The 23,874-nt window shown below is 53.3% G+C and overlaps 11 protein-coding genes across 11 annotated transcripts; 6 read left to right on the top strand and 5 right to left on the bottom strand.

Moving 5' to 3' along the window:
- Nucleotides 1-26: 26 nt before the first annotated feature.
- Nucleotides 27-562, top strand: BO94DRAFT_585861 (NADH dehydrogenase [ubiquinone] 1 alpha subcomplex subunit 1; the record flags this gene model as incomplete). The annotated part of the gene is made up of 5 exons (XM_025615718.1): nt 27-74; nt 136-228; nt 311-317; nt 397-491; nt 542-562. The coding sequence occupies 5 exons, from the start codon at nt 27-29 to the stop codon at nt 560-562; spliced, it is 264 nt and encodes an 87-aa protein (XP_025467518.1).
- A 115-nt stretch (nt 563-677) lies between these two features.
- Nucleotides 678-1,988, bottom strand: BO94DRAFT_535429 (arylamine N-acetyltransferase family protein). The gene is made up of 3 exons (XM_025611779.1): nt 1,392-1,988; nt 1,271-1,316; nt 678-1,224 (listed from the first exon to the last, which is right to left on the bottom strand). The coding sequence occupies exons 1-3, from the start codon at nt 1,784-1,786 to the stop codon at nt 718-720; spliced, it is 948 nt and encodes a 315-aa protein (XP_025467519.1). The 5' UTR covers nt 1,787-1,988; the 3' UTR covers nt 678-717.
- A 124-nt stretch (nt 1,989-2,112) lies between these two features.
- BO94DRAFT_624480 (RraA-like protein) lies at nt 2,113-3,283 on the top strand (the record flags this gene model as incomplete). Its single annotated transcript, XM_025617222.1, has 4 exons — nt 2,113-2,265; nt 2,362-2,437; nt 2,544-2,956; nt 3,107-3,283. The coding sequence occupies exons 1-4, from the start codon at nt 2,212-2,214 to the stop codon at nt 3,281-3,283; spliced, it is 720 nt and encodes a 239-aa protein (XP_025467520.1). The 5' UTR covers nt 2,113-2,211.
- BO94DRAFT_517205 (3-ketoacyl-coA thiolase peroxisomal A precursor) lies at nt 3,278-5,034 on the bottom strand. The gene is made up of 3 exons (XM_025609984.1): nt 4,751-5,034; nt 4,245-4,695; nt 3,278-4,192 (listed from the first exon to the last, which is right to left on the bottom strand). Exons 1-3 carry the CDS (start codon nt 4,758-4,760, stop codon nt 3,394-3,396), a joined length of 1,260 nt encoding a protein of 419 aa, XP_025467521.1. The 5' UTR covers nt 4,761-5,034; the 3' UTR covers nt 3,278-3,393.
- Nucleotides 5,035-5,428: 394 nt separating this feature from the next.
- On the top strand, nt 5,429-6,701 carry BO94DRAFT_624482 (uncharacterized protein; the record flags this gene model as incomplete). The annotated part of the gene is made up of 4 exons (XM_025617223.1): nt 5,429-5,528; nt 5,847-6,122; nt 6,240-6,301; nt 6,366-6,701. The coding sequence occupies 4 exons, from the start codon at nt 5,429-5,431 to the stop codon at nt 6,462-6,464; spliced, it is 537 nt and encodes a 178-aa protein (XP_025467522.1). The 3' UTR covers nt 6,465-6,701.
- Nucleotides 6,505-10,025, bottom strand: BO94DRAFT_74841 (uncharacterized protein). Its single transcript, XM_025617644.1, has 4 exons — nt 9,735-10,025; nt 8,586-9,652; nt 7,951-8,534; nt 6,505-7,900 (listed from the first exon to the last, which is right to left on the bottom strand). Exons 2-4 carry the CDS (start codon nt 9,627-9,629, stop codon nt 6,976-6,978), a joined length of 2,553 nt encoding a protein of 850 aa, XP_025467523.1. The 5' UTR covers nt 9,630-9,652; nt 9,735-10,025; the 3' UTR covers nt 6,505-6,975.
- On the bottom strand, nt 9,545-10,301 carry BO94DRAFT_74845 (uncharacterized protein). Its single transcript, XM_025617645.1, has 2 exons — nt 9,735-10,301; nt 9,545-9,652 (listed from the first exon to the last, which is right to left on the bottom strand). The coding sequence occupies exon 1, from the start codon at nt 10,181-10,183 to the stop codon at nt 9,800-9,802; it is 384 nt and encodes a 127-aa protein (XP_025467524.1). The 5' UTR covers nt 10,184-10,301; the 3' UTR covers nt 9,545-9,652; nt 9,735-9,799.
- Nucleotides 10,302-11,468: 1,167 nt separating this feature from the next.
- Nucleotides 11,469-13,967, top strand: BO94DRAFT_535433 (NRAMP family metal ion transporter). Its single transcript, XM_025611780.1, has 4 exons — nt 11,469-11,564; nt 11,634-12,492; nt 12,551-12,822; nt 12,885-13,967. Exons 2-4 carry the CDS (start codon nt 11,848-11,850, stop codon nt 13,693-13,695), a joined length of 1,728 nt encoding a protein of 575 aa, XP_025467525.1. The 5' UTR covers nt 11,469-11,564; nt 11,634-11,847; the 3' UTR covers nt 13,696-13,967.
- On the bottom strand, nt 13,488-14,982 carry BO94DRAFT_535434 (putative SNF7 family protein (Cta1)). Its single transcript, XM_025611781.1, has 3 exons — nt 14,950-14,982; nt 14,649-14,895; nt 13,488-14,552 (listed from the first exon to the last, which is right to left on the bottom strand). The coding sequence occupies exons 2-3, from the start codon at nt 14,712-14,714 to the stop codon at nt 13,971-13,973; spliced, it is 648 nt and encodes a 215-aa protein (XP_025467526.1). The 5' UTR covers nt 14,715-14,895; nt 14,950-14,982; the 3' UTR covers nt 13,488-13,970.
- Nucleotides 14,983-16,777: 1,795 nt separating this feature from the next.
- Nucleotides 16,778-20,774, top strand: BO94DRAFT_556783 (SAPS-domain-containing protein; the record flags this gene model as incomplete). The annotated part of the gene is made up of 5 exons (XM_025613890.1): nt 16,778-17,446; nt 17,504-17,923; nt 17,965-18,861; nt 18,920-19,621; nt 20,067-20,774. 5 exons carry the CDS (start codon nt 16,778-16,780, stop codon nt 20,772-20,774), a joined length of 3,396 nt encoding a protein of 1,131 aa, XP_025467527.1.
- Nucleotides 20,775-21,524: 750 nt separating this feature from the next.
- BO94DRAFT_465957 (SET domain protein) lies at nt 21,525-23,683 on the top strand (the record flags this gene model as incomplete). Its single annotated transcript, XM_025608140.1, has 3 exons — nt 21,525-22,045; nt 22,122-22,381; nt 22,434-23,683. 3 exons carry the CDS (start codon nt 21,525-21,527, stop codon nt 23,681-23,683), a joined length of 2,031 nt encoding a protein of 676 aa, XP_025467528.1.
- Between the last annotated feature and the right edge of the window lie 191 nt (nt 23,684-23,874).

Below are 23,874 nucleotides of genomic sequence, written 5' to 3' on the forward strand. Positions count from 1 at the left end.
GTCCCGCTCAACTTCTACCAGCCATCATGGGTGTTCCCTTCGAGGCCCTGCTTCCCTTCGGAATCATCATCGCAGTACGTCAAGCCCTCTCCCCAATGTCTTTCCCACTCGATTGACTGACTCCGGCCGTGACAGTCGTTCTCTGTCGGCAGTGCCGGTCTGTGGGCGGTCAAGAGATATGCCAACGAGGGCAAGAAGGCGCGGTGGAACAGAGATCTGTGGGACAGAGTAAGTGATCCTTACCCCGAGAGGATGCGACCGGGCCAGCTGGACTAACTCTTTCACAGCAAAGTATGTAATTAACCTCCAGTCGACTCGTGACGACGCCCGATTGGACGTGTCGAAAACCCCCCAACTTTACCCCAACTGCGAGCTAACAATTGACCCCGCACCCAGTGATGGAGAGAGATTACAGAATCACCGGCACAAAACGAGGTCAATCGAGCAACCCCGAGGCTCCCAAGGGATTCGAGCTCAGCAACCCCTGGAAGGTACGGTCCAGCCCCCCTGGCCCTAATCCGCCAGACCCTAACCGTCACAGCTCGAGAAACGGATTTTCTAGACCGCTCCCGGGTCTTGCGTCATATCTTTATTTCCGCCTATTCCTTTTTATTCAACAGCATTACTTTCGAGAGAAATATCCACGCAATGAAAAGATTGTTTGTATCATAATATCTGGCCTGCTGGGCGCTGCCAGGTAGACTCTAGCTTCCCAATCTATTTGATCTCCGAGACTAAACCGCGAATGCCCTCGACTTCGTGGTCGCGGAGATTCATATCAAACCACTTGGCGAGGGCAGTGACCCGGTCTGCCTCGCAGTGCAGCGTCTCTACGACGTCCGACTGGCCGAACTGCCTCTTCTTCACCTCCTTCCCGGTCAGGACATACAGCCCCTGCACGGCCGTCTCCTTCTCATCCAGGAACATTCGGCTGCAGACCAAGGTCTGCGTAAACCAGCTCGTCTGCCGCTGGCTGGTCGCGAAATTCATGACCTCGAAATCCTGGGGGAGGAACTCGGTGCCTAGGAATGAGTACATGGGGATCCACTGGCTGTCGGGCGTATATCTGATCTGATAGATCCAAACCCTTTGAGTCTGATCCACGAACTCGGGGAGGGCGTCATAAACCAGGCGCGTCTCTGTCGGGGCCATGCAGACCGAAACGAAATCCGGTTTCAGCAGCAAGGGACTGGTAGGGCCATTGTTCCCGAACCCGACGTCGACCTGCATTGCATTAGTTGTAGTCCCGGACCAGAGAGGGGCAGCGTACCATGTATTTCTGGCCCTCGATCACCACAATCAGCACCATATGTGACCTGTAGCATGGAGCGCGTAATCAGCCACCGCTCCGACTCAACCTTAACGTCCCGAAACCATTCCCCCCCACTTACAGCCCCGTCCACAACTTCTCCACCCCCTCATACGTTTGCCCCGACGCTGCCAGACACACGCGGCCCCCCGTGGGATAGACCTGATACCCCAGAGAGCGCAAGACTGCATATAACAGGGTATTGTTCTCCATACAGTAGCCATCCAGGGCTCGCGCGACTAGTTTCTCAAAGACGCACGCCGGACGGATAGAGATGGTCCGGTGAGTGGAATAATGCAGGGCAGAGTTGCCCCACGGGATGGACGATAGCTGTCGTCGTTGCAGTTCAGCCAGAGCGGCCAGGGGATTGTCTGTCACGGCCTGCTGGAGACATTGCAGCCGGGAGGTGGTGGCGGACCCGGGGTAGCGGATCCGCTCGAGGTAGAGTTCAAGTTGTTGGGGAGTGTAGCTGGCCATTTGGATAGTATATCGTGTGCAAATATAGGCTGTCGGAGATCAATGGTGTCTTAGAACAAGTCGGGGACGTGGCCAGATGGCTTCCAGGAATGGACTAAACGGATGGCCTCGTGGGGCGTCCCCGATATCCCCGATAACCATGTCCGTCAGGCACCGCGAACGGACTATCATTGGGTTGATGGCAGTCAGTACTGGTCGGTCGAATGGATCGTGATGATCTTCCTGTGCCTACAGTACGGAGGATGCATGTCCGACACATGATGTAACTAACCGCCGTGTTGATCCTCGGTAACATCAAGCAGAATTGCAGCGGCTTATCTGATCTTATTCCATTCATCTTCTCCTCATCCTCATATCTATACCACCTCCCGCATTCTTACATACATTGGATTACTACTATTTACGACGCAACTGTCATCGCCACAATGACCACCCTCGAAGAAAAGATTGCCCTTTTGCACAATTACTCTGCTTGCGATGTATATCCATCCCCCTTCTACATCCCCCATCTCACCCCTCAACACCAACCATATCTCCAACGAATTAATCCCAAAATGCTAATCTTTAGAATTCAGGTCTCCGACGCCCTCCTCAAACTCCAACCGGTGGCTCCAAACACCGCCCCTCGAGCCGGCTATCTCGCAGACCTGAGTATATCCCACCCCTCATACCATCCCAATTCCCTCTTCCCCCAATCACCACCACCAAACTACACACCACACACTACATACACACAAACTAACAACCTGACACCCAGCTCTCCACCCCCCAAACCTCCCCGCAACCCAGAAAACCAAAACAATCGCCCCAGCCACAACCCTCACCTTCCACCCCAAATACCCATCCCCTACCACCGCCCCCAACGCCCCCTCTTCCCCAACTCCAACTCCATCCCCCATCCCCCCTCAAACCCACTGGTCCGACCTCACCACCCCCAACACAATCCTCATAATCACCCAACCAAATGACCAACACTGCGCCGTAGTCGGCGGCATCATGGCCCAAAGAATGAAGTACCGCGGGGTATCCGGGGTGGTTGTCTCAGGTCGAGTCCGCGATATGGCTGAGTTACGGGCCTCCGGGTTGAGTATTTGGGCCAGGGGAGTGTCGACGGTGGGGAGTGCGGCGGAGACGGTTCCGGGGGGTTTTGGGGGTGTGGTTGATGTTGGGGTGTGGTTGTGAAGCCGGTATATCTTTTTTTTCTTTCTTTACTTGAGCCCAAGGCATATCCGCCGCCCCCCCCCCCCAAAAAACATCCCCCTGGCTCTGTTTTGGCTTCATAGGTAGGGGGATACGGGCTAATGTGATTGGTGTATGCAGGGCGATATCATCTTCTGTGATCCTGAAGAAGGTGTCGTGGCGATTCCTAGTGAGTTGTTGGATCGGGTGTTGGAGGTTATGCCGAAGTTGGTGGCTATGGATGAGAGGGTGAAGGGGGCGGTGGCGGGGGGGGTGAGTGTGTTTGAGGCGTTTAGGGAATTTAGGACGAAGATTTGAGGGTAGGAATCAATCTTGGTGGTGTGGTATATACTACTGTGTAGTTGTGAAACGTGATAAATACATCGCTAGCAAGAAAAGAAGAATCTAGACAGACACAGCGCATTGTTTTACTCAGCCACCCAGACAGCTGCCATGCCCATCCCCGTGCCCACGCACATACTGCTCACGCCAATTTTCTTGTTCGTCCGCTTCAGCTCCATCAGTAGCGTGCTGACTTGTCGGGCTCCTGTGCAGCCGAGCGGGTGACCGAATGCGATCGCACCGCCCTTGGGGTTGATCTTCTCCTGTGGCAGTCCCAGCTCGTTGATGCACCACACGCATTGCGACGCGAATGCCTCGTTGATCTCGTAGATGTCCACGTCGTCCTTGGTGATGCCTGCCTTCTCCAGTGCCACGGGGATCGCCTTCCACGGCCCGACGCCCATGAGCAATGGCTTGACGCCGACCACGCTGGCAGCCACGTACTTGCCGATGATCTTCTGGCCCAGACGCTCAGCCGTGGAGCGCTTCATCAGCAGGACGGCGGCCGCACCGTCGGAGATCTGAGAGGCATTGCCGGCGTGGATGGACCCGTCCTTGGCAAAGGCAGGTCGGATCTTGCCCAGGGACTCGGCGGTCTGGCCGTCACGGATACCGTCGTCTGCCTTGACGGTGATGGTCTTCTCTTCACCAGTCTTGGGGTCGGTCCATTTGACCTGCAGAGGGACGATCTCCTCGTTGAAGAGGCCGGCCTGCTGGGCCTTGACGGCCTTCTGGTACGAAGAGGCAGCGAAGGAGTCCTGAGCTGCACGAGTGATCTTGCGGTCCTTGGCCATCTGCTCGGACAAAACACCCATGGGGACCTTGCAGTTGGCGGACTCGGGGTGGCTCTCAAGAAGCTCGGAGAACTCGGTCACGGCACCGGGGCTATACTCGTTAGAGGTACGTCTTAGAGAAGGGGGGAGGGAGGAAAGCTTACCCATATTGAGACGACATGCTCTCGACACCCGCACCAATACCAATATCGATCATACCAGAGTTCACGGCATTGGCAATATCTGCAATCGCCTGGAGACCGCTGGAGCACTGACGGTTCAGACTCTTGACGGCTGTGGACTCGGGGAAACCCGCCACCAGGGCGGCAGCCCGGAACTCTGTCGCACCACCACCGGGGGGAAGAACCGAGCCGACCGAAATGTCATTCACCAGGCTGGGGTCGATACCGCTGCGGTCGATGACAGCCTTGAAAACACCAGCCAGCAAGTCCGCGGCAGCCGTGTCCTTGAAGCCACCCCGTCCGCCCTTAGTGAGGGCTGTGCGCAGAGCGCAGGTCACGACAATATCATCGGGATGCTTTTCGGTGAGAGCGGCGGCCCCCTTCTTGCCGCCAGGGCCGAAGTGGGAGGCCACCTGGGAAAGACGCTGCTGGGCTAGATGGCATCGCCGTGAGCACGAGTCGCTGGTTCTGAGATAGGGTAAGCTTACCAGAAGACATGATGACGTCAACGAACTCGATTTCAGAAAGGGCAAAAGGAGAGGAACAAGGTGTATCTCCGGTAGGATAAGAAGCTGACGAGCGATGAAAAGCAGAGCAGCTCCTTTCTTATAAGAATCCGGGGCGACGTGGAGAAGGCGAGCCAGTCGATGCGGGCTGGCTGGTCCCCATGTACCGAGGCTCGCCGCATCATCATTGTTCCGCCGGGCGGGTCACGAGATCGGCGCCAGAAGAAAGCATTTCATGTGAAAATTCATGGTTTTGTGGATGGCCGTCGCATGTGCTTGTTTTTGTGAATGTGGAGGTACGTCATGGGATCAGCCGGGGGGGGGGGGGGTGGTTGGACCAGCAATGCTGCAGCTGATTAGTGATCCTGCAGTGACTTTATCACATGCTGCAGTGCTACATACCTAGATTTTACATAGATTACATATTACGGAGTAGATCTGCCTTGAAATCAATGGCATTGACCGCAGTGGGTTCCGCAGCTGTACCCAGTATATATCTTGCCTATCTAGTATCCCTGGGCTATCCACACCACTCAAAACCCAACAAATAACTCTATTTCTCATAAGTTCCATAGTACATTATTGTCAACATAAAAAGAATCACAAAACATTATCACAACACATCATACCCAATCAACCGTAGCCCAAAAACAATCCCCCATGCCATACCCGTACAATCGGTACCTATCCGTATCCGTATCCACCAGCGGAATCCGCAATCGGGCTAGTCTAGTCTCTCCGCGGGCGGAATTCCACCCGAGTCCGTCAACTTTTTCTCCGCATCTCGACAACACCATCACCACCAACACAACCACCACCATACCAACCAGTCAAACAAACAACCCAACCCAATGACCACAACACTCCTTCCCCGCCGCCTTCCCTCCCTCCTCAAATCCACCCCTTCACCAGCCCGCCCATCATGGCTGAACCTCAACCTCCAATATAACCCACCCCGTCCATCAACACAACAAGTACGCACCCACTCCCCTCTATCTCCCTACCTACCTACATCCCTAAACCCCTACCCAAAACACCCACCCACCCAATCAACTAACCAACTAACCAAAACCTCCAGACCCGCCCCTAACCACCACCCCCCCTCTTCACTCCTCCCCCTTCCGCCTAACCTCCACCCCCTCCGACCCCTCCCCCAACGAAACCGAATACACCAATCCAAACGAATACTACAGTCCCTACAAACCCAAACGGCAATGGCCCCCCGACATGTCGAAACTCTCCCCGAAACATCAATTCCGACTTGAACGCAAGTACCGTCGTCGGGCGGCGCTGAAATACGCTCGTCCGAAATGGACCAAGGCGACCAAGTTGGTGCAGTGGGGGTGTATTGGCTGTATGTTGTAGATCGTTCTTAATTCCCTTGTTTTTGTGCGGTGTGATGGATAGTATGATATGGAGTGGATGTGGATGGGTGAGAATGAGGCTAATATGTTGTGTGTGTGCTGCTTAGTCGTTCTGGTGTATGCGATGCTGTTTATGGAGTGGGATGAGCGGGGAAGTCCGTTTGATGAGGTGAGTTTTGTCTTTGTCTTTTTAGGGCTGTTCTATACAAGAAAAGGAATTGCTGACTGGTTAGATTCGGCGGACTTTCTTTGCCGGTGTCAAGGGAGCTTTCTCGACGCCACCGCCGCCTGGTCCGGTCAGGAGAGTGGCAGAGGAATCGACTCGGGAATAAACGAGCCAATCTTCAGGCTGCATCTTACAACAAGGCAGTGGAATAGTCCAATGGCTGCGATACCCATAGACCGCTTCAGCTACATAGTTCGCGCACACAGTACCTGTACAACACCATATGATTGAATATAATGACAGCGAAAACCGCTCCTGTAACTAAGCATATCCACGGCCACATCGCCGGCCTGCTATAACGCATCTGTCCAAAAAGAATGATCGGCCTGACATGCAATCAAAGAACGTCAATATCGTCAGGTCGGGCCTGTGCCGTCGTGATTCGTTTCGCCGTCGCCGTCAACTGACGGATAGATGCACCCAAAACACCTCGGAAATGCCAACGCCGTCCATCCCGAATCCAAATCATAGTAATGAGTAACGAATAGACAAGAAAACAACAACACAAACCAATAAATTTCATAACGCCGTGTCAACATCGCATGCCACGCGATCACCAGTCCGGGTGAATCCAGCGGTGTCCTGGTGAAAACGTTCTCTCAGGCACGCGCACATATCTACAGCCAATTTCCAAGGCCATTACCTTGAGACACCCCACTACCAGCAGGGACATCCAGCGCAAGTTCCAGCTTGGGAGGCTGCTCGTCCAACACCCCCTTCCTGGGGCTTCCCGGTGTCTTGATCGGAGACTTTGTCGGCGATCCAGGCTCAGGCCGGGGAGGTCCTTCGCGGACCGATATGTATGGCCACCCATCATCCACAGCTGCAGCAACCCATGTCTTCAGGCAATCGTGCACCGACGAGTAGAACTTCTCCTTGCACGTTCTCATAGTACCGCCCATGACCTTCTCAAATCCCGAGGCGCGGAACTCAGCTCGGAGCTGGTTGCGCTCTTCGATCGTTGGCAAGGACGCCACCAGCCCGTTTAGAAGGTCGAGATGCGCTGCCAAATAGTTGGTGGCATCCCATTCAACTCCACCGACATATGGAGCAGCGGGCACTGGGGGCCGGGGGGCGGGAAAATGACGCTCCCGGAAAGTCGTACCAGGCTTATCATCTTTCAAGATTGGGACCACATTCAAATGGTGCAGGAAGATCCAGAACACTTCTTTGGTGACATTGGTAATTTCCTTACACCAGATGCGGTAAGGCCGTGATTGGTATATGTTGGCGATAAAACTCAGCGGTTGGCTCTCTTCCGGGGGCACAGGGTCGCGCAGGTAGGACAAAATCCGGGAAGCACGCCTGGCTGCCATCTCATCGGATGATACCATGGAGAGCTGCGTGAACAAGAGATTCATGATGATCCCGCGGGTGGTATACTCGCTGGGGCCTTTCTTCTCTTCATCGAATAGCATTTTCAGCAGTGCAGGAAACAGCTGCTCTTCGATGTTGGTGAGGTGTTGAAGCGCGATGGACGTTGTGCAGAGAGCTTTCAAACACAACAGAGTCTCGTGAAGTAAGTTGTCTTCATGCTCTTCCCTGTGGTTTATAAGCCAGAGCCTTGACTGTGCGGTATCCGATTGACTTACCTCCATTCGACCTTCATGATCCTGTAGAGTAGCTGCACAACCTCATCCATACCACCGTCTGCAATGAATGTATCAACCCAGCTGACTGTTTCATTCCGGAGGAGGAGCCGAAGTTTGTGCATTTTCCCAATCTCGACCATTTCTGGTTTCTGGATCTCCCTCAGATAGTGAACAAAGTCCGACGGATCGGCGGCGGTATCGCAAGCTGTCGCAGCAAGGGAGGTGGTGGAAGCGGATGGCGTTCCGGTCCTGGAGAATCCTGTGGGCTGCGAATAGTCAGCGGATTTGGGACGTCTGTAAAAGCTCCCGCTGTCGGGACGTTGTTTTTTGGGCGACGAGCTGCCTTTGGAGAACGTAAAGCCTCGACTGCGGGATCGTGAGCGCGATCCTTTGCTGTCTTGACCTTGTCGGTCCTCTTTTGCCTCCTTCTTTCGTCCCCGACGGCCAGTGCTATCGGTTGCACTAGCACCAGCACTGTGCGGCGTCGTGTTCTCCGCTCGATCCTTGCGGATAAAGTCTGCTTTGATGTTGGTATCCAACGACCTCATCTTATCTCTCATATTGTGCGGGATGTTTCGTGCATCCTGTTGCCTGATCAGTTTTAGACTGTTGGTGCGAGTTCAAGATATACTAACCAGGAGTTTTTCAAACTCGCTTTCCAGATCCTTGGCATTCAGGCGTTTCTGCAGCTCGACTTGCTGCTCTTTCGCATTGAATGCCGAGATTGCTGCTTGAACGCGAGAGACTCTTTTCGGGCTTTGTTCTGGCCTGGCCTCCACCTGAGGATGATATTCCGGCCTGGACAATGCCCGGGGTCTTCCCTTCTTCTTCGATGCAGACTCTGGCGGGTTGACCGGAGCCAGCTTATTCGACGACATACTCTCAATGGGATCCATGAGCTCCTGTGCCTTGCGATTTCCCGCCAGGTAGTCTGATTTCGGACGAGGTTTTGGGTCTCCGCGTGTTCTGAGGGACGGTCGATCGTAGTCGTAGAAATTGCGCTGGAGCGCTGGACCATACTCCCTCGGTGTGTAGAGGGAAACTTCCTCCTGTAAAGTCCGAGGTTTGTGCGGGGAACCGGTAATTTCAGGTTGATCGTGGTACGACGGTGTCGGGTATTGACTCCATGCGGTAGAGGGCATGCTGTCGACAGGATCCGATGGGCTGCGGTTCTCTTTGTCCCTGGAACCTTTCGAATTTTCCGCTTTTCTTCCGCGTTGGGATCGCTTCAAGATGGCTGAGAGACTGTTGGCGGACTTCGCTTTCTTCGGCTTAAAGTTCGCCGCTTCGTCATCCGGCGTCTCATCCGACTTGTCCTTGCGTTCCATATAGCTCTTCAAAGATTTCAGTGAGACAGCGCTCTTTGTCTTTTTGTGGAGAGTGTGTTTCCCTTGCTTTCCAGGTGATCTCTGGGTTGAACTAACGTCTGCTGCATCCCGGTTGGGGGCTATTTCTGCCAGTGGCTGTTGATCCGCAGTGGTGTATGGTCCATCGACTGGAGGCGCGAACGGGTTGCCACGGGGCTGACTTTTATCGACGGCCCGGGGAGCCAGGACATCATCCGCAGATGAAGTCCGTTTGTGAGCCTTGGAGGACCAAATCGCTCGCAGGACGGACGGCTTAGTAGGAGTACGGGTGGAGTCGTCGAAGATGTTCGGGGGTTGCATGCTGGGAGCCATGTCTTATCGCCTTTAGCCCGAAACTGATTAGGAAGCCACAGGCCGTATTAGCATCTGAGGAGAGCCATGGAGTAATAATGGAACGGGTAGGCGCAGGCGACTCACGGTGAAAGTGCTCCAGCGCAAAGAGAAGCTCGAACTCCAGCGAAGAATACGAAAGCCCGAGAATTCTATGCCAGGCAGGACAACAGGGACTTGCAATAAGCGGATACAGACAACATTGATGAAAGACAATCAAGAGAAGAAGCGAGGCCAAAAATGTAACAAGAGAAGAGAAGACACCAATGCGAAGGAACAGAAACACAGCAGCAACAGCAGACACCAGCGTCAACCTCAGGTGGGTAGACCGGGAATTTGAAGCCTTCCAAAGGTCGAAGACGGACAGGAGCCGTAAGCATTCCCCCACTGCATAGCCTAGTCCGCCAACGCCGTTGCCAAACGGCTGGAGATGGGAGCACAGCAGTGAAGCGGAGGGTGTAAACACGGTGCGGGTAGGGAGGTTGCTGGGGGCAACCACGCCGCCGGTCGCGCCGGGCGGCGCATCCCCCCGTCATGATCGTCTATCTATCAATCAATCCCTTGATCAATCAATGCACTTCCTTTCTCCTCCGTGTCCAGCCCGTCCAGAAAACATCCGATCACCCGTCATGATGCGCTGGAACCCGTTGTGATGGAAATTGAGGTCGATGTCATAGTGGAGGAGCGGATGCCATGGATCCGGTTCTTTGCCGGACCATCACGACCCGCTCAGATTCAGGTGGTGAGAGGTCATATCTTTTCATGGTAAACTCATGGTGGATAGCCAGCCACATGGGCGGAATAGATGCTACCACGGGAGAGGAGTCTCTTGTGTGCTGTCATCATTGTGTTGTCTAGACACCTGTCGACCCTTCATTCTTATAGTGAACTCTATTATTGACAGAGGAAATGACAGTAGTGATGAAGTAAGTCAGTCACTTGCTGAATGGGGAATAGTGCCTTGGGATATACTCCGGAGTATTCTTTCAGTGTGTCTCAGTAGTAGATTAAATTGTTCCCCAACTTCACTACTAATATCGTCATCCACAGTCGTTTCCGTGGTAAATAGTGAAAGGGAAATGACAGCACAATACGGTCGATGTTACGATTAGAGAGCCGCGTATGCCTCATGACCACTTCGACTACTACCTTGCATCCCACCGGATAGATATTACGCGATCTTGCCCTTCCGGGATGATTACAAAGAGGGTCAATTTCCAGTATTCCCAGCTCTAAAGGGTTGAACCCAGAAGGATGATTTTAAACAGAATTCCGAGAATCGAAGAGTTTCAACTGAGGATGAATGAGAAGTTGAATCAATCTATATCTAGCACCGAGCAGAGTAGTACACAGGCGGGAAGAACTAAACCAAAATGATATCCTTCCTACTTCGACCTTCCATCATCATCTAGATAGATACCTAGTATGTATCTACTACCTATCTAGGTCCGCTCAAATAGATCTGTAAATTGCCGCTAGAGAGGCTTGACGAAACCGCCCAGCTTGGCGCATAAACTCCCGCGAGGTGATCGAATCGGAGGCAGGCGCAGCTACGCAGCCGATCGTCTGACGGCGCAAGGGAGGACGAGGGCGCATCACGGGACCCCAGGAATCAGCTTTGTCTGCTGGTAACCGCTTCAACCATCTTTCTAGTTTCTCAGGGGTTCATCTCCAGCGGCCATTATTGTTCCTTCTCACTCCCCTGTTTCCATGGGGTACCCATGCAGCGATGGATTCCGGCACCGAATTGCTGTGTCACGGACTTGCCGCGAACATGATGATGGTGCCTAGAAAACTGCCTTTAGCATGTCTCGGCGGCCCAGTTGGCCACACTTCACCGTGAACAGCCTCAGGTCCGCATGCCGTCATGCCTACCTACCAAATTCTGTTCTTTCCCCTCCCCCTCATGCTCGCGACGTGAGTGACTACCGCTGGTATCATCTTCGAGGTCTATCCCTCATCCTGACGCCTTGCTCGTACACATAGCAGTTGATCTATCAATCTCTCCCGTCCCCTTCCCGGTTTCACAGCGGACGTGTCTCCAGCGACTACCGCAATCGGGCAGTTTCGGGCAGTCTTCCCCGCAGGGTCCTTGAGTCCTGGACTGGAATTCCGAGGTGGCGTTGCCTAAATATTCCGATCGTGCAAAAGAACCATATCTATATCTCGATCGTCTCACTGAAGAGCTACTCACCCCGCCATGAATTGCCCCTCGCGTACCGATGACACACTCGAGCACCCGGGCTGGAACCAGAATCCGTCCGCGCTGAGCGGCGACATCACTACTCGAAACGATTTCAACGGCATTGCCAATTCGAAGGTGCATCGGAGGCATGCGTCAGGAGTGGGAGGAGCGCCAGGTGAAGGAATCATGGCCATGAATCATCGACCCAATAGTCTAGATGGCAACGAGCCCGAGATGGAAAAGAAAACCCCGGGCGAAGTGGTCGCTGCCACTCCCCGCGATGAATCGCCCGGGAGGAGCAGCGGCTCACCTCGCCGTCCTTTCAATACACTAAATCTGTCTTTCTTTCTCCGCCTTGCTCAAACTATCAAGAAGTTTGGTCGCTTCGTGGGCCCCGGATTCCTGATCGCGGTAGCTTACATTGACCCGGGAAACTACTCCACCGATGTCTCCGCAGGCGCGGAATTTCGCTATGCTTTACTCTTCATCGTGCTAATCTCGAACCTTTTTGCCATCTTCCTCCAGTCACTGTGTATCAAACTCGGCACAGTGACGGGGCTTAATCTGGCGGAGAACTGCAGGGAACATCTGCCCAGATGGCTGACCCTCATCCTGTATGCCTTTGCGGAGGCTGCTATCGTGGCAACCGACATTGCGGAGGTAAACACTTACTATCTCCCATCTCCATTTGGATGCAACCATTAAGATGTCTTCGCAGGTTATCGGGTCTGCGATCTCGCTCAACCTCCTCCTGAAAATCCCCCTCGTGGCCGGATGCGCGATCACGTTGGCCGATGTTCTTTTCATTCTGATATTCTATAGGCCAAATGGCTCCATGTGGGGACTGCGCTTATTTGAATTCTTCGTCATGCTTCTAGTCCTGGGAGTTGTGGTCTGTTTCTGCATTCAGCTCGCTCTTATCAAAGAACAGTCGGTTGGGGCTGTTTTCCGGGGCTACCTGCCTTCGTCCGCCATAGTTCAATCCCAAGGGTGAGTGGACTCACAGTGTATGTTGTCGAAATTGTTGGGCTTACAAATATGCTGTCTACTAGTTTGTACCAAAGCTGTGGAATCCTCGGTGCCACCGTGATGCCTCACTCCATGTTCCTCGGGAGCGGGGTAGTTCAATCACGCCTGAAGGAATTTGACGTTACTCAAGGCTACGTGGATCCGTCTGTCTGTCTTGGGAGCACTGGTGGAGAGGTTGAATACAGGCCTTCCATCCATGCAATCCGGGGATGTCTAAAGTATTCTATCATCGAGCTTACTTTGTCCCTCTTCACATTCGCCCTCTTCGTCAACAGCGCCATTCTCATTGTCGCTGGTGCCTCCTTGTACGGAACGTCGGGGGCTGATAGTGCAGATCTCTGGGGAATCTACAATCTTCTTTGTAGCTCTATCGCTCCTGCTGCAGGTCTTATCTTCGCACTGGCCCTTCTCCTTTCGGGTATCTCTGCGGGCATCGTCTGTACTATGGCAGGCCAAATGGTGAGCGAAGGAATGCTGAACTGGAGCATGAGACCCTGGCTGCGCCGACTCATTACGCGATCAATCAGCATCATCCCTAGCATCATCATTGCAGGAGCTGTCGGTAAGGAGGGTTTGGACAAGACTCTAAATGCCAGCCAAGTGGTGTTGAGTGTTATCCTGCCATTTGTCTCCGCCCCTCTGGTCTACTTTACCTGTCGCAACCGTTACATGACCGTCCCGACCGATAGGAACTTCAGTGGTGAGGACTCCTCGCCAGAAGAGGTCAAGATGCGAAACAACTGGTTTGTTACTGGTATCGCTATCGTTGTGTGGGTGATCATTGCCGTCATGAACGTTGCTTTGCTTGTCCTTGTTGGACTAGGCAAGGCCTGAACACGTGGATAAAGAGACATCATCCCGAAACTGCTGGAATGTGCAATCTCCTTGATTTCTCGGTGTGGACGACGAAACAGTACAGTCTAGAGACGCAGGTACAAAGAAATGCGCAGGGACAAAGAAACGAAGGGGTAAAGAGCTGGCAAAACAAGGCAAGAAAAGTATGTAGACTGAACACGACTTAATCGACTAGTTAAGAGGAAATAGCAAGAAAAAACCAACTCCGATGCCACCATGATCAGAACTCCTAAACCATAGTCTCGTAGGGATGACTAGCCCAGGCCACCTGCAGGCTCCTTGACCTTGGTTTGCTCTGGCGGTTCGTCGATGAACTGAGGCGGTGCCACCTCATCTTGCAGGAAGCTAGGCACACTATCGCCCATGGAACTTTCCATCATCGTCTCCTCGCTTAGCGCCTCCAATTCCGCATCGAGTTCCGCCTCGTCCACGTCCTCAGGAACGTCATACGCCCGCGATATACTTTCCTGAATCTCGTTCCCCACATCCATCAAGTCGGCCATTTCATCCTGCAGACGCTCAATCTTGTCAATATCGATCTGGCCATACTGCTTCTTGAGAGTCTTGGTGGTCGTCTTCATGGCATCAACCGTAGTCATCACGTTCTTCAAGTTATCCTGCATCATCCCCGCTTGCTCCATATTCCAAGATTGCTGGGACAGCTGATCCCTCTGAGCCTCGTACTGTTTCCGTCGCTGGAGCACCTTGAGAGCCTTCTGCCGTAATGCATTTTTTCCCGGTCCGTCGCGCATCTTGGAGATTTTGGTTTGATAGGTCGACAGTTCCGAGTTGAGAGACGCCAACTTGACGTCAATGCTGGAGATGCGAGTTTCCACCTGTCGTAAAAGACCGGGACGTTAATCATGCGGGGTCAGGCGGATAGGGACGATATCGATTCGGAGGGTTGGGCAACAAGATGACGATGAACTCACATTGGAAATGGCCCCATCCAGCGTCGGCTTGGGAGCCGTATTCTTGGTCCCAAATAACCGGTTCATTTTGGCTTGCGGTAGAAATCGAGGGGAATAGGCGCTTGTGGGAAGCTCGAGTTCAAATGGACACCCAACTGGGGGGAAGTTGTAGTATGGTCTTAGCGGCCGCGGTCTCGCCGCCTTGAGATACCGGTTGGGGTATGTAGATATCTTGGGGAGGCTGTGAGGTCGCGCGCAAAAGGGGTGCCTGATGGGTTAAGAGTATGATTCAGTAAGAAGCATTGGGCTGTAGTCTACCTACCTATCTAGATCTATAGAACTGGAATGATGAGCACTGTTGGTTTGCGCCAGAAGCTCAGGCTGCTACCTAGAGTTGGCCCCACGTGACAGGTAACAATACAGCTCCGGTTAGATAGAGCCCAAGGCGGTAAAGCGTGGTAATGCCGACGATACCGCTATGCCCCGTACTAGTCATCTTTAGTACGGAGTATCTAGTCTCTAGTTGGCGCAGAGCTGTAAAGTAAGCTGATGGATATGATAAGGGGATTTCCCGGTCTGATTCCGGCTGTGACTCGATTGTCCTGATGATCCAATCCAGACTTGGCCGGCTCTCCCCTCACCTGATCCGAGGCAGAAGAGCCGGTGTGACGGAGTACGGGGTAAATGACTGCAATGGTGATCTGCTTACTGGATCGAGGCTAAGCTACCACGAGTCTGATGGTTCCCTTCACATAAATTGACAGATGAATGATTTGTGCCTGGTAGGTCTGGTCGCAATTCTCATGAAGTTCCTCATTCTTATTCACGAAGTTGTAGGGAAGCAGTGACACAGTACAGCCTTACATACCAGAACAATACCACAGAGGAAGTGGCCCAAACTTCAGTCAGACAAAACATACCAAGTACCCAGTACTTGTATCTGTGCACTAGCGGGTATGGTCAGTGCGGTACCTGATACTTGCCAGGCTTTGCACCAGACCTGCAAGGAGCAGGTAATAACCACTCGTGTGTCCTGAAGGCTCCGAGTGTTACGCGAACGTCTGGAGGGAAGCCTCATCATCATCACCACCACCAGCACCACCACCACCACCACTGCCTCCCCTACCGGTCTCCATTGACTTCTTGGACGAGGGCATCCGGTCCGGACATGTATAACCATCTTTGCCCCGGATTATTAAGCACCTGAACTAATCCACTTGCTGGTCCCAGAAGAGCCTGAAACCATCATTGCCCCCTCTCCCTCGCGTATCTGGTTGAAGTTCCCCGCCGTCGCTCCTCGGGCTTGTTGGGTATTTCCGCCCTGCTCGTTCATCACCACCTTCCAGGGATCAGACTTGCCGGCCGATCCAGACACAGCCGCCAACGCACCATAGTCAACGTGATTCTGCGACGGTCAGCCTGTGATTCCGACTCTTGGGCATCTGCTCGATTGTCAATTATTCTTCCTCCTTCATCCGACGGACTGGTTTCGCCTGCGCTGCGCCGGGCTGACAAAGTGATTACCCTGCTCGTGGGTCGCTTCAGCCCCCAACAAGGACTGTGCTCTTGTTTCGCTTTCGTTGTCACTCCCTCAGGTCGTGAAAGGTACGTGGTCGGAACCTCCTCTTCCCTTGCCCTTCCCGGGATTTTGGCAATGCACACTGCTGCAGCAGCTCCTGTCATCCCCTAAGCCCATCGTTTGCCGCCGGCCTAGGCTCTACCTGACAGTCTCCGACATCCCGGGGAGCCCACCCCTGATGATCCTTAGCCATCTTCAACGTCCTATCTCTATGACGCTTGAGGCGCATGCAATCTTACTAACTTGTTCATTTCGCGCATACAGCGCTTGGCCGCTCTGACCCGATTTATCTTGCCTATCATTCTCCTCTCACGCCTCTTGTCCTAAGACGATTTGATTATAACGACTCAGGCTTCCCGGAATCAGTTTCGATATACGACTTCTTACCGGCTGACCATTGCATACTGGAATTTCGCATGAGAATCACCTGCTAGACTCCTCGCTTCGCTTGCTACGCTTTTGTATCATACGCTGCTCACCGAAACGACGTTCCGGCGACGATCTGCGATCAAAAGTGCTCGTGCTACTGATTCTTTTCCATGACTCTTTTCGCCCAGTTATATAATCCATCATGTTTTGGCGTTTCGGAGGATATGCAAGTATCTCCACCATCGATACCCTGCTAGACAAGCCCGATGTCACCCTTGAAGAGCTGTTGGATGAGTCTGAGCTCATCCAAGAGCTCAAACAAAATAATACGAAGCTCATAGAATTCTTACGAGAAGATAATGTCTTGAAACGGCTCATGGATTACGTTACCGCACCTAGTCTGGTGAATGAAGATGACGAAGATGACGACCACGAAAGCAATGCCGCGCAGACAGGCAAAGATGATTCGGAAGAGGTCAGAGGGGGAGACCCCCTCAATGATATCTTGGATCCCGAAGACTTGGAACGGGCGGAGAAGTTTCGCATGAAGCGGGCCTACGTTGCGTGCGAGGTCCTGTCGTCGGAGATATGGTCGATACTGGAATCTATTCTGCTCAACCCCGGGCATTTACGAGATTTCTGGGGATTCCTAAGGCGCCCGTCACCATTGGACTCCGCCCAAGCGAGTTATTTCACGAAAGTGAATGAGACGCTATTCGACAAGAAAACCAGCGACATGCTGGAGCTTTTCAAGTCAATGGACGGAATTGTCCCCGCAATTCTGCAGCACGTTGACAATCCCATGGTCATGGACCTCCTACTCAAAATCATAAGTTTGGAGAAAGTGGAAGGTGGTCATGGCATTGTCGATGTAAGTTGAGAGAGAGAGTTTGTGTGCTATGCGATATATGCTAATGGCTGCCCCTAGTGGTTGAAAACACAAGACCTCATACCTACTCTTCTTTCATTCTTATCTCCAGATCACCCCGCTTCTGTACAGACATCGGCCGGAGACTTTCTCAAAGCCATCATTACCATATCTGCGAATGCAACACAGAACGACCAATCCTGCATTGGTCCCAATAGCCTTACTCGCCAGTTGGTTTCCACGCCGTGCGTGGAAAGCCTTATCAAGGCCATGCTGCAAGGCGGGAACCCCTTGACGGTTGGTGTTGGTATCGTGATTGAAGTAATTCGCAAGAACAACTCGGACTACGATCCCGATAACATCAATGGCCCGGATTCCCTACCCACAACCTATGACCCAATTTACCTCGGTAACCTGCTTCGTCTTTTTGCCAAGCACATACCGGACTTTATGGCGCTGATTCAAAGCTCCAAGCACACTGTGAACGACGGGGCAAGGTTAGGAGTGTGGAGAGGGGCAAGCTCAATTCGGCGTGGGGTGCGAAGATCGAGCCCCTGGGTTTCGACCGATTCAAGACCTGCGAGTTGATGGCTGAACTGCTACATTGCAGTAATATGGGCCTATTGAATGAGCCCGGGAGTGATGAGTATGTACGGCAGCGTGATGCTGAGCGTGAACGGCTCATGAAGGAGGGCGTCTTCAACCCGCACCGAGAAGAGACATCGGCGTTCGATGGCAATGACTCTACAGTGGACTTCGTAAATGGATCTGTCATCGGCTATGGCTCCCCAGAAGGCTCTAGGGTGCTTGAGGTCGCAAACACAGGCGAAGAAAGCTTTGAGGACGTCACCGCATCGGGAGTCCTTGTGGATAAGGAAAAGGATGCAGAAGTCAAAGACACCAACAGTCCCGAGTCAAAGTCTGAGTCTGCACCTTCCTCACAACAACCGCCGGCACAGGCTTCAAACGATACGTTAGAAGATAGCCCTAACGACCAAAACACCGACTCCACAGATGCTTCCGGCGAGGATCAAACACATACTTCTTCTGATTCCGTGTCAGCTACTGCGTCGGGACTGGCGGAAGTGAACCTGGATGGCAGCAAGGCGACTGAGGAAAGCAAGTCATCTGAAGAGGCGGCTTCTGACGACATCACAACACCTTCCCACTCCGAAATGGTGCCGGCTCCCGTAGAGCAACAAGCTCAACAACTGAGCTCTTCGACGCCTGATACTGCTGGCCAGGTCGGCGATGCTTCAAGCGCAGCCCAAGCTGCCCCTGAGTCGGCCCAGCCAAACGAGGGCGACGAGCAGCGCCAGCTGCATCCAGACGTTCAGATTGATTCGAATGGTAAACCCGTCGTTGGCGACTATCTCAAGATCATGTTTGTCGAGAATCGGGTGGTACCGACCATCCTTGTAGGTCCCCTATGAAATTTATTTCCACCGAAACTTCCTAATTGGTTTTTTCTTCCAGGATTTCTTCTTCCGTTTCCCCTGGAACAACTTCCTGCACAATGTCGTTTATGATGTTGTCCAACAAGTGTTCAACGGTCCCATGGAACGCGGTTATAATCGCCTGCTGGCTATAAATGTGTTTGAGACCGGCCGCATAACGCAGAGCATTGTTGAAGGCCAAAAGCGAAGCGACGAAACGCAGCGGACGAAACAGATCCGACTGGGGTACATGGGTCACTTGACCCTGATCGCTGAAGAGGTTGTCAAGTTCAGCGAACGGCATCCGCCCGAGCTACTCTCTCCTACGGTCATGGAGAATGTGCTGAACCCGGAGTGGATCGACTATGTCGAGCAAACGCTTTCTGAAACCAGGGAGCGTGATAACGCCATCCTTGGCGGGGTGCGCCCCGACATGTCGATCGGACATCGTCAGGGCATGCTCAACCCCGGCCAAAGCGTCAATACGTCGTCGGCACTCGCTGATGCCGGGTTAAACGGCTCGGTGGGGGGCTCTGGCTTTCAGGGCTTCGACATGATGAACCAAGGAAGTGTTTCTGGCGGGGCATTCGGCCTTAGCGGCGGCAATTCTCTGCTGAGCGGCTTCGCAAGCTCAAGCGACGACGATGAGGATGAAGATATGGAAGACCAAGATGATAGGAATTTGGCCGAGCATTCGGCTGAAGGCGGCTCTGACAATGTGGGTGATCACCTTTTCACTGATGTCGATATGCGTGATGCTTGACCCGAGCCCTGCTATTCCCCTCTTCCTTGACCCTTTCCCTTCTTTTACGACTATCTTTTCATCATCTGGGACACCCTGTGTTGGATTATCTTCTTGATTCGGGCCTTGGGCTGGTATACATCGCATGCTACGGCTGGGATAACGCATGATGGACGAGGGGAGTGACGGAGGTCGTGAAGGGCCTTGCACATAGAGCGTGTGACTGGCAGCGCTTTACAATACGTATGAAGTCATTCAAAGAACTCCAACTCCCCGCTATCATGTGGCAACCCCTGGAACTAAGCATGTGCTTGCTAGTCACACCAGTAGTCCTCTGGCTTGCTGCCTAGGTGCTGTATCTCCGGCCCAGTCCTTTGGCTTGCGCATGTGCCTTTGATTTGATATTCCGATGGACCACAGTCACGTACTGACCCGATGGTGATAGGCCTCGACCAACTCTACCAGCCAGCCAATCCCGATCCTTCCCCCGCCCCCTGCTCCAATGAGTCACGGTCCCTCTCGAGCACGGCGCCAGCTTGCAGCCCGACTTGCGGCCCACAAACAGCAGGCCGCCGAAAACCCCGACGAGGGTGAGGATTCGAGCCATACCCAGTCCAACGACCACGACTTGCAATGGCCCACCAATCCGTTTGTGATCGCCGGCTTGGACGAGGATGCCGATGGCACCAACTCGCCTGCTAGCGCTGCTTTCCCATCGAGTGATTTCCCCCATACCAACAAGGATGAACCTTTCTCATCCCCTACATTCCCCGACTCTGGCTTCAGCCCCCCTGACTCCTTCTCTACGAATTCCTCCGACGAGGACGGAGAAGGTAGACCGGAGGGCGCGAGACGCAAGGATCGGGTTCCCCTGGAGGTTGATGAGGAGGACGACGACATGGGGGAGATGGTCGGACCTTCGCTCGACTCGGGCATGATGGACTCGGATGAAGAAGACGAGGCGATCATGAACGAGTCCTTGGGATATCCGGATATTGGGTCGGGGCGTTACCGAAGCTTCCGCCGGTCCCGGATTGGCATGTCCCCTTTCGGCGAGGATGAAGACGACAGTAGTGATGGGGAGGATGACGGGCTAGTTGAGATCCTCGTGCCGGGGCGTAAGGCTTCCACGTCATCCACGTCTTCCCACTAGTTTGCATGATGCTTGATGTCCCTTTCCGTTATGTATGCAACGCTTTTCCTTTGGCGGTGGTTTGATTGTGTCTCGGCCTTTTCTTTTTCTTTGTTTTGGATTAGTTCAATTCCCATGATGTACACTATTTGACTGCATGAGATTTTTGTATATGCTGTGTTCCGTGATGAAGAAGAGAGTCGGAACCATGCAGACTGCTCGGATCGATCGTATGGAAGGAAGAAGGAAGAAGGAGTTGAGGGCGGCCGGCAAAGTGGGACGCCGCATCGACTATCGAGTCCGCCGTTGCTGCCAAACCCACTTTTCGCTTCTGCAACTTCGTTTCATCGCCCTGCCAGCCCCAGAGAAAGTCGCAGTCGCGGAGAATTCCAATCAGAGTAATTCAGTGCCTAGTCGTCTCCCGAACATCCTTTTCCTCAACCATGGCTAGCGCGACGCCGGTCTCGATGTAAGCTTTCTTTCCCTATCTCCGCGATGACGTTTTCGGGTCGCGAATTTGTTGCTTCGATGCATATGCTTTCATGCTTCAGCATGGCCGGGTGTCGTCCCAGTCAACACTGTTCGTTCTCTGCATCTTCGTTTTATTTCCCTTGCATCTTCGCTCTTCCTTCAATACAGTAAATGGGATACTCGTATTCCTGCAGCCATGATATCGTTGTGAGGCCCTTTTTTCATTCCAGCTCCATATCTGACCATCTCAGGCCCGGTGATGATGACAGCCTACAAATTTACTTTGAGCTGCTCGACTGGATGGTCAGCAATGGCGGGCACCTCCACGAAAGCGTTCAGATAGCCAAAGATGAAAGTCGCGGCGTGCATCTCCAAGTTAAAAAGGACTGGAAGGACGGAGTCCCCAATGACACGCGCATCATAATGACCCCATTGACTACTACAATGTCCTTCTTTAATGTCATTGATCACTCGCACATTGCAGACCACAGCGGCGCGTCAGTCGCCTTCTCAGCCCATGGTCTTCATTTCCCACAGGCGTTTATCGGTGCTGTCGGACAAAAGGAATCGACGATATTCTTCCTCATTGGTCAGTATTTACGCGGAACAGAGGGCTTCTGGTACCCGTACATCCGGACGTTGCCTCAGCCTGGTTCTTTGACGACTCCTCCGTATTATGAGGGAGATGATCTGCAATGGTTGGATGGTACTAGCTTGTTGTCGGCCAGGGAGCAAAGGTTGAGTCTCCTGAAGGAGAATTACGAAAAGGGTTCAGGCGCGTTACGCCAGGCTGGATTCGAGGGCGCCGAGGAATATACATGGTAAGTCAAGAAAGTGCTGACTACGGTCTTGATGTTCTATCGATGAGCGGCATTGACACTAGCAATGTTGTTATAGGGACCTCTACCTCTGGGCAGCGTCATTGTTCATTTCGCGTGCCTTCTCGGCGAAGGTGTTTTCTGGGGTCTTTCCTGAAAGGGAGCTGTCGGAGGAACATTTCGCTGTTCTTCTTCCCCTCGTCGATATGGGAAACCATCGTCCGTTGGCCAAGGTGGAGTGGCGGGCTGGCAAGGAAGATGTTGCCTTTGTCGTCCTGGAGGATGTGACGGCGGGCCAGGAGATCAGCAATAACTACGGGCCCCGGAACAACGAGCAACGTAGGTGTCTATCGAAGACACCGTTTCCCAACTAGTAACTGACGAAGATTAGTGATGATGAACTACGGTTTCTGCATGTCCGGAAACCCTTGCGACCATCGCATTGTCAGTCTACGGGCGCCGCCTGGAAGTCCACTTCAGGTCGCAAAGTCCCATCAGGTGCAGATGTACCCTGAGCTGGCCGGTGAAACGGAGGATCACTACTACGTGTTCAACGTCTTCTATCCTCTGCTGGCTCCTGATATGTCAATGGAACATTCCATCTTTTCGCCTGCCTTGCTCGCCGCTGTGTCTGTCCTGGGCGCAAACAACCGAGAACTTGAGACACTGGAGATCACGAACCAAGGAATCAAGATCCCCAACGCTTACGGAAACTCTCGAGCCCTCCTTGCTGCCTTGAGCCAGATTATCATTGAGCTCATCACGCATGCCGCGAAGCTGAGAGCTTCGGGAGAAGACCTTCGGACACCGGCCAACCTCAAGCAGATCCACGCGAAACTCTACCGGGATAGTCAGATCATGATGTCCGAGACCGCCCTAGTTGTTGCAGCGTGGACCCTGAACCGTGCGCGCCAACACAACTTCACTGGAAGCTGGGAGGAAACCAAGAGGCTCCTTGGGGCGCATATGGGCCAAATTCCTGCGGGCAAGTTCCCGGACGAGGTGTTTTCTCGGCTACAAGTGCGGGTCTTGGAGCGACAGTCGCTACTTAAGACCAATGGGGAATTGTTCACTTTGGGAGAACTACCGGCCCTTCTCCCCGCTGAGATGCAGCAGCCTTGCAAGGCTTGTTTCCAGGATGTCCTGTCGGTGTCTGAGAATGACATTCCCATGCTGGCTGGAAGCGCTCAGTCGTCGCCCTTTGCTTTCCCGATGTTCTTTTGTCTGGTAGTGGCAGTCCACATGGCCAACCAATCTGCCGCAGAAGGAGTGCAACTACCCTCCAGGGTTTCGAGATGGGCAAGCTTCCTTCTCGAAAACTACCCACCGCCGCCGAACGACGTGGCCTGGGCAGTTGAGGACGAGGATGACGAGCACATGCTGAGCTTGTTTGACGAGGTCCTGGAGAAGATGCGCACCCAAAATGCAGGCGTGTTCGCCAACCTGGCCCGGTTTACGGGAGACTGGCAGAAAGACGACTGGTGGCTGTCGCCCAATTGGTTGCGATGGGGATGGATGATTGGGGAACAGGAATGCGTGCAGATTCCCGAGGAACCGCTGCGGTTGTTGGCGGCGGGACGAGGGGGGCAGGTGAGGTTGTCGACGGGGACTTATCTGTATGTTCCGGGGGAGGAGTACTAGCTAGCGATAGAGCCTAGATAGGTAGAGGCCGAATAATGAAGCTCATGAAGAAGCAGTATGTTGGTGATGTTGGTGATGTTTGGTGAGAGGCGGGTTAGTCAGCCTGTAATATCAGGTGACCGCCACGCAGCCAATCAGGGAGTGGCCAAAGGCGGATATTCAGCAAGCGCAGGAATTGCCGGCCGGAGCAG

Source organism: Aspergillus sclerotioniger (genome assembly GCF_003184525.1).
Source record: "Aspergillus sclerotioniger CBS 115572 chromosome Unknown BO94scaffold_14, whole genome shotgun sequence".
Classification (NCBI taxonomy): Eukaryota; Fungi; Ascomycota; class Eurotiomycetes; order Eurotiales; family Aspergillaceae; genus Aspergillus; species Aspergillus sclerotioniger.

Bases quoted from the DNA above. Each gene is read 5' to 3' on its own strand.
- BO94DRAFT_535429 (XM_025611779.1), bottom strand. From the start codon at position 1,786: ATGGCCAGCTACACTCCCCAACAACTTGAACTCTACCTCGAGCGGATC. The intron at 1,317-1,391 runs GTAAGTGGGGGG...TCCATGCTACAG, and splicing joins GAGAAGTTGTGGACGGGGCT to GTCACATATGGTGCTGATTG. The intron at 1,225-1,270 runs GTACGCTGCCCC...AATGCAATGCAG, and splicing joins TCGAGGGCCAGAAATACATG to GTCGACGTCGGGTTCGGGAA.
- BO94DRAFT_74841 (XM_025617644.1), bottom strand. From the start codon at position 9,629: ATGGCTCCCAGCATGCAACCCCCGAACATCTTCGACGACTCCACCCGT. The intron at 8,535-8,585 runs GTTAGTATATCT...ATCAGGCAACAG, and splicing joins GCGAGTTTGAAAAACTCCTG to GATGCACGAAACATCCCGCA. The intron at 7,901-7,950 runs GTAAGTCAATCG...TATAAACCACAG, and splicing joins ATCATGAAGGTCGAATGGAG to GGAAGAGCATGAAGACAACT.
- BO94DRAFT_74845 (XM_025617645.1), bottom strand. From the start codon at position 10,183: ATGACGGGGGGATGCGCCGCCCGGCGCGACCGGCGGCGTGGTTGCCCC.
- BO94DRAFT_517205 (XM_025609984.1), bottom strand. The intron at 4,193-4,244 runs GTAAGCTTTCCT...TAACGAGTATAG, and splicing joins AGCATGTCGTCTCAATATGG to CCCCGGTGCCGTGACCGAGT.
- BO94DRAFT_535433 (XM_025611780.1), top strand. From the start codon at position 11,848: ATGAATTGCCCCTCGCGTACCGATGACACACTCGAGCACCCGGGCTGG. The intron at 12,493-12,550 runs GTAAACACTTAC...ATGTCTTCGCAG, and splicing joins TGGCAACCGACATTGCGGAG to GTTATCGGGTCTGCGATCTC. The intron at 12,823-12,884 runs GTGAGTGGACTC...GCTGTCTACTAG, and splicing joins GCCATAGTTCAATCCCAAGG to TTTGTACCAAAGCTGTGGAA.
- BO94DRAFT_535434 (XM_025611781.1), bottom strand. From the start codon at position 14,714: ATGAACCGGTTATTTGGGACCAAGAATACGGCTCCCAAGCCGACGCTG. The intron at 14,553-14,648 runs GTGAGTTCATCG...CTTTTACGACAG, and splicing joins TGGATGGGGCCATTTCCAAT to GTGGAAACTCGCATCTCCAG.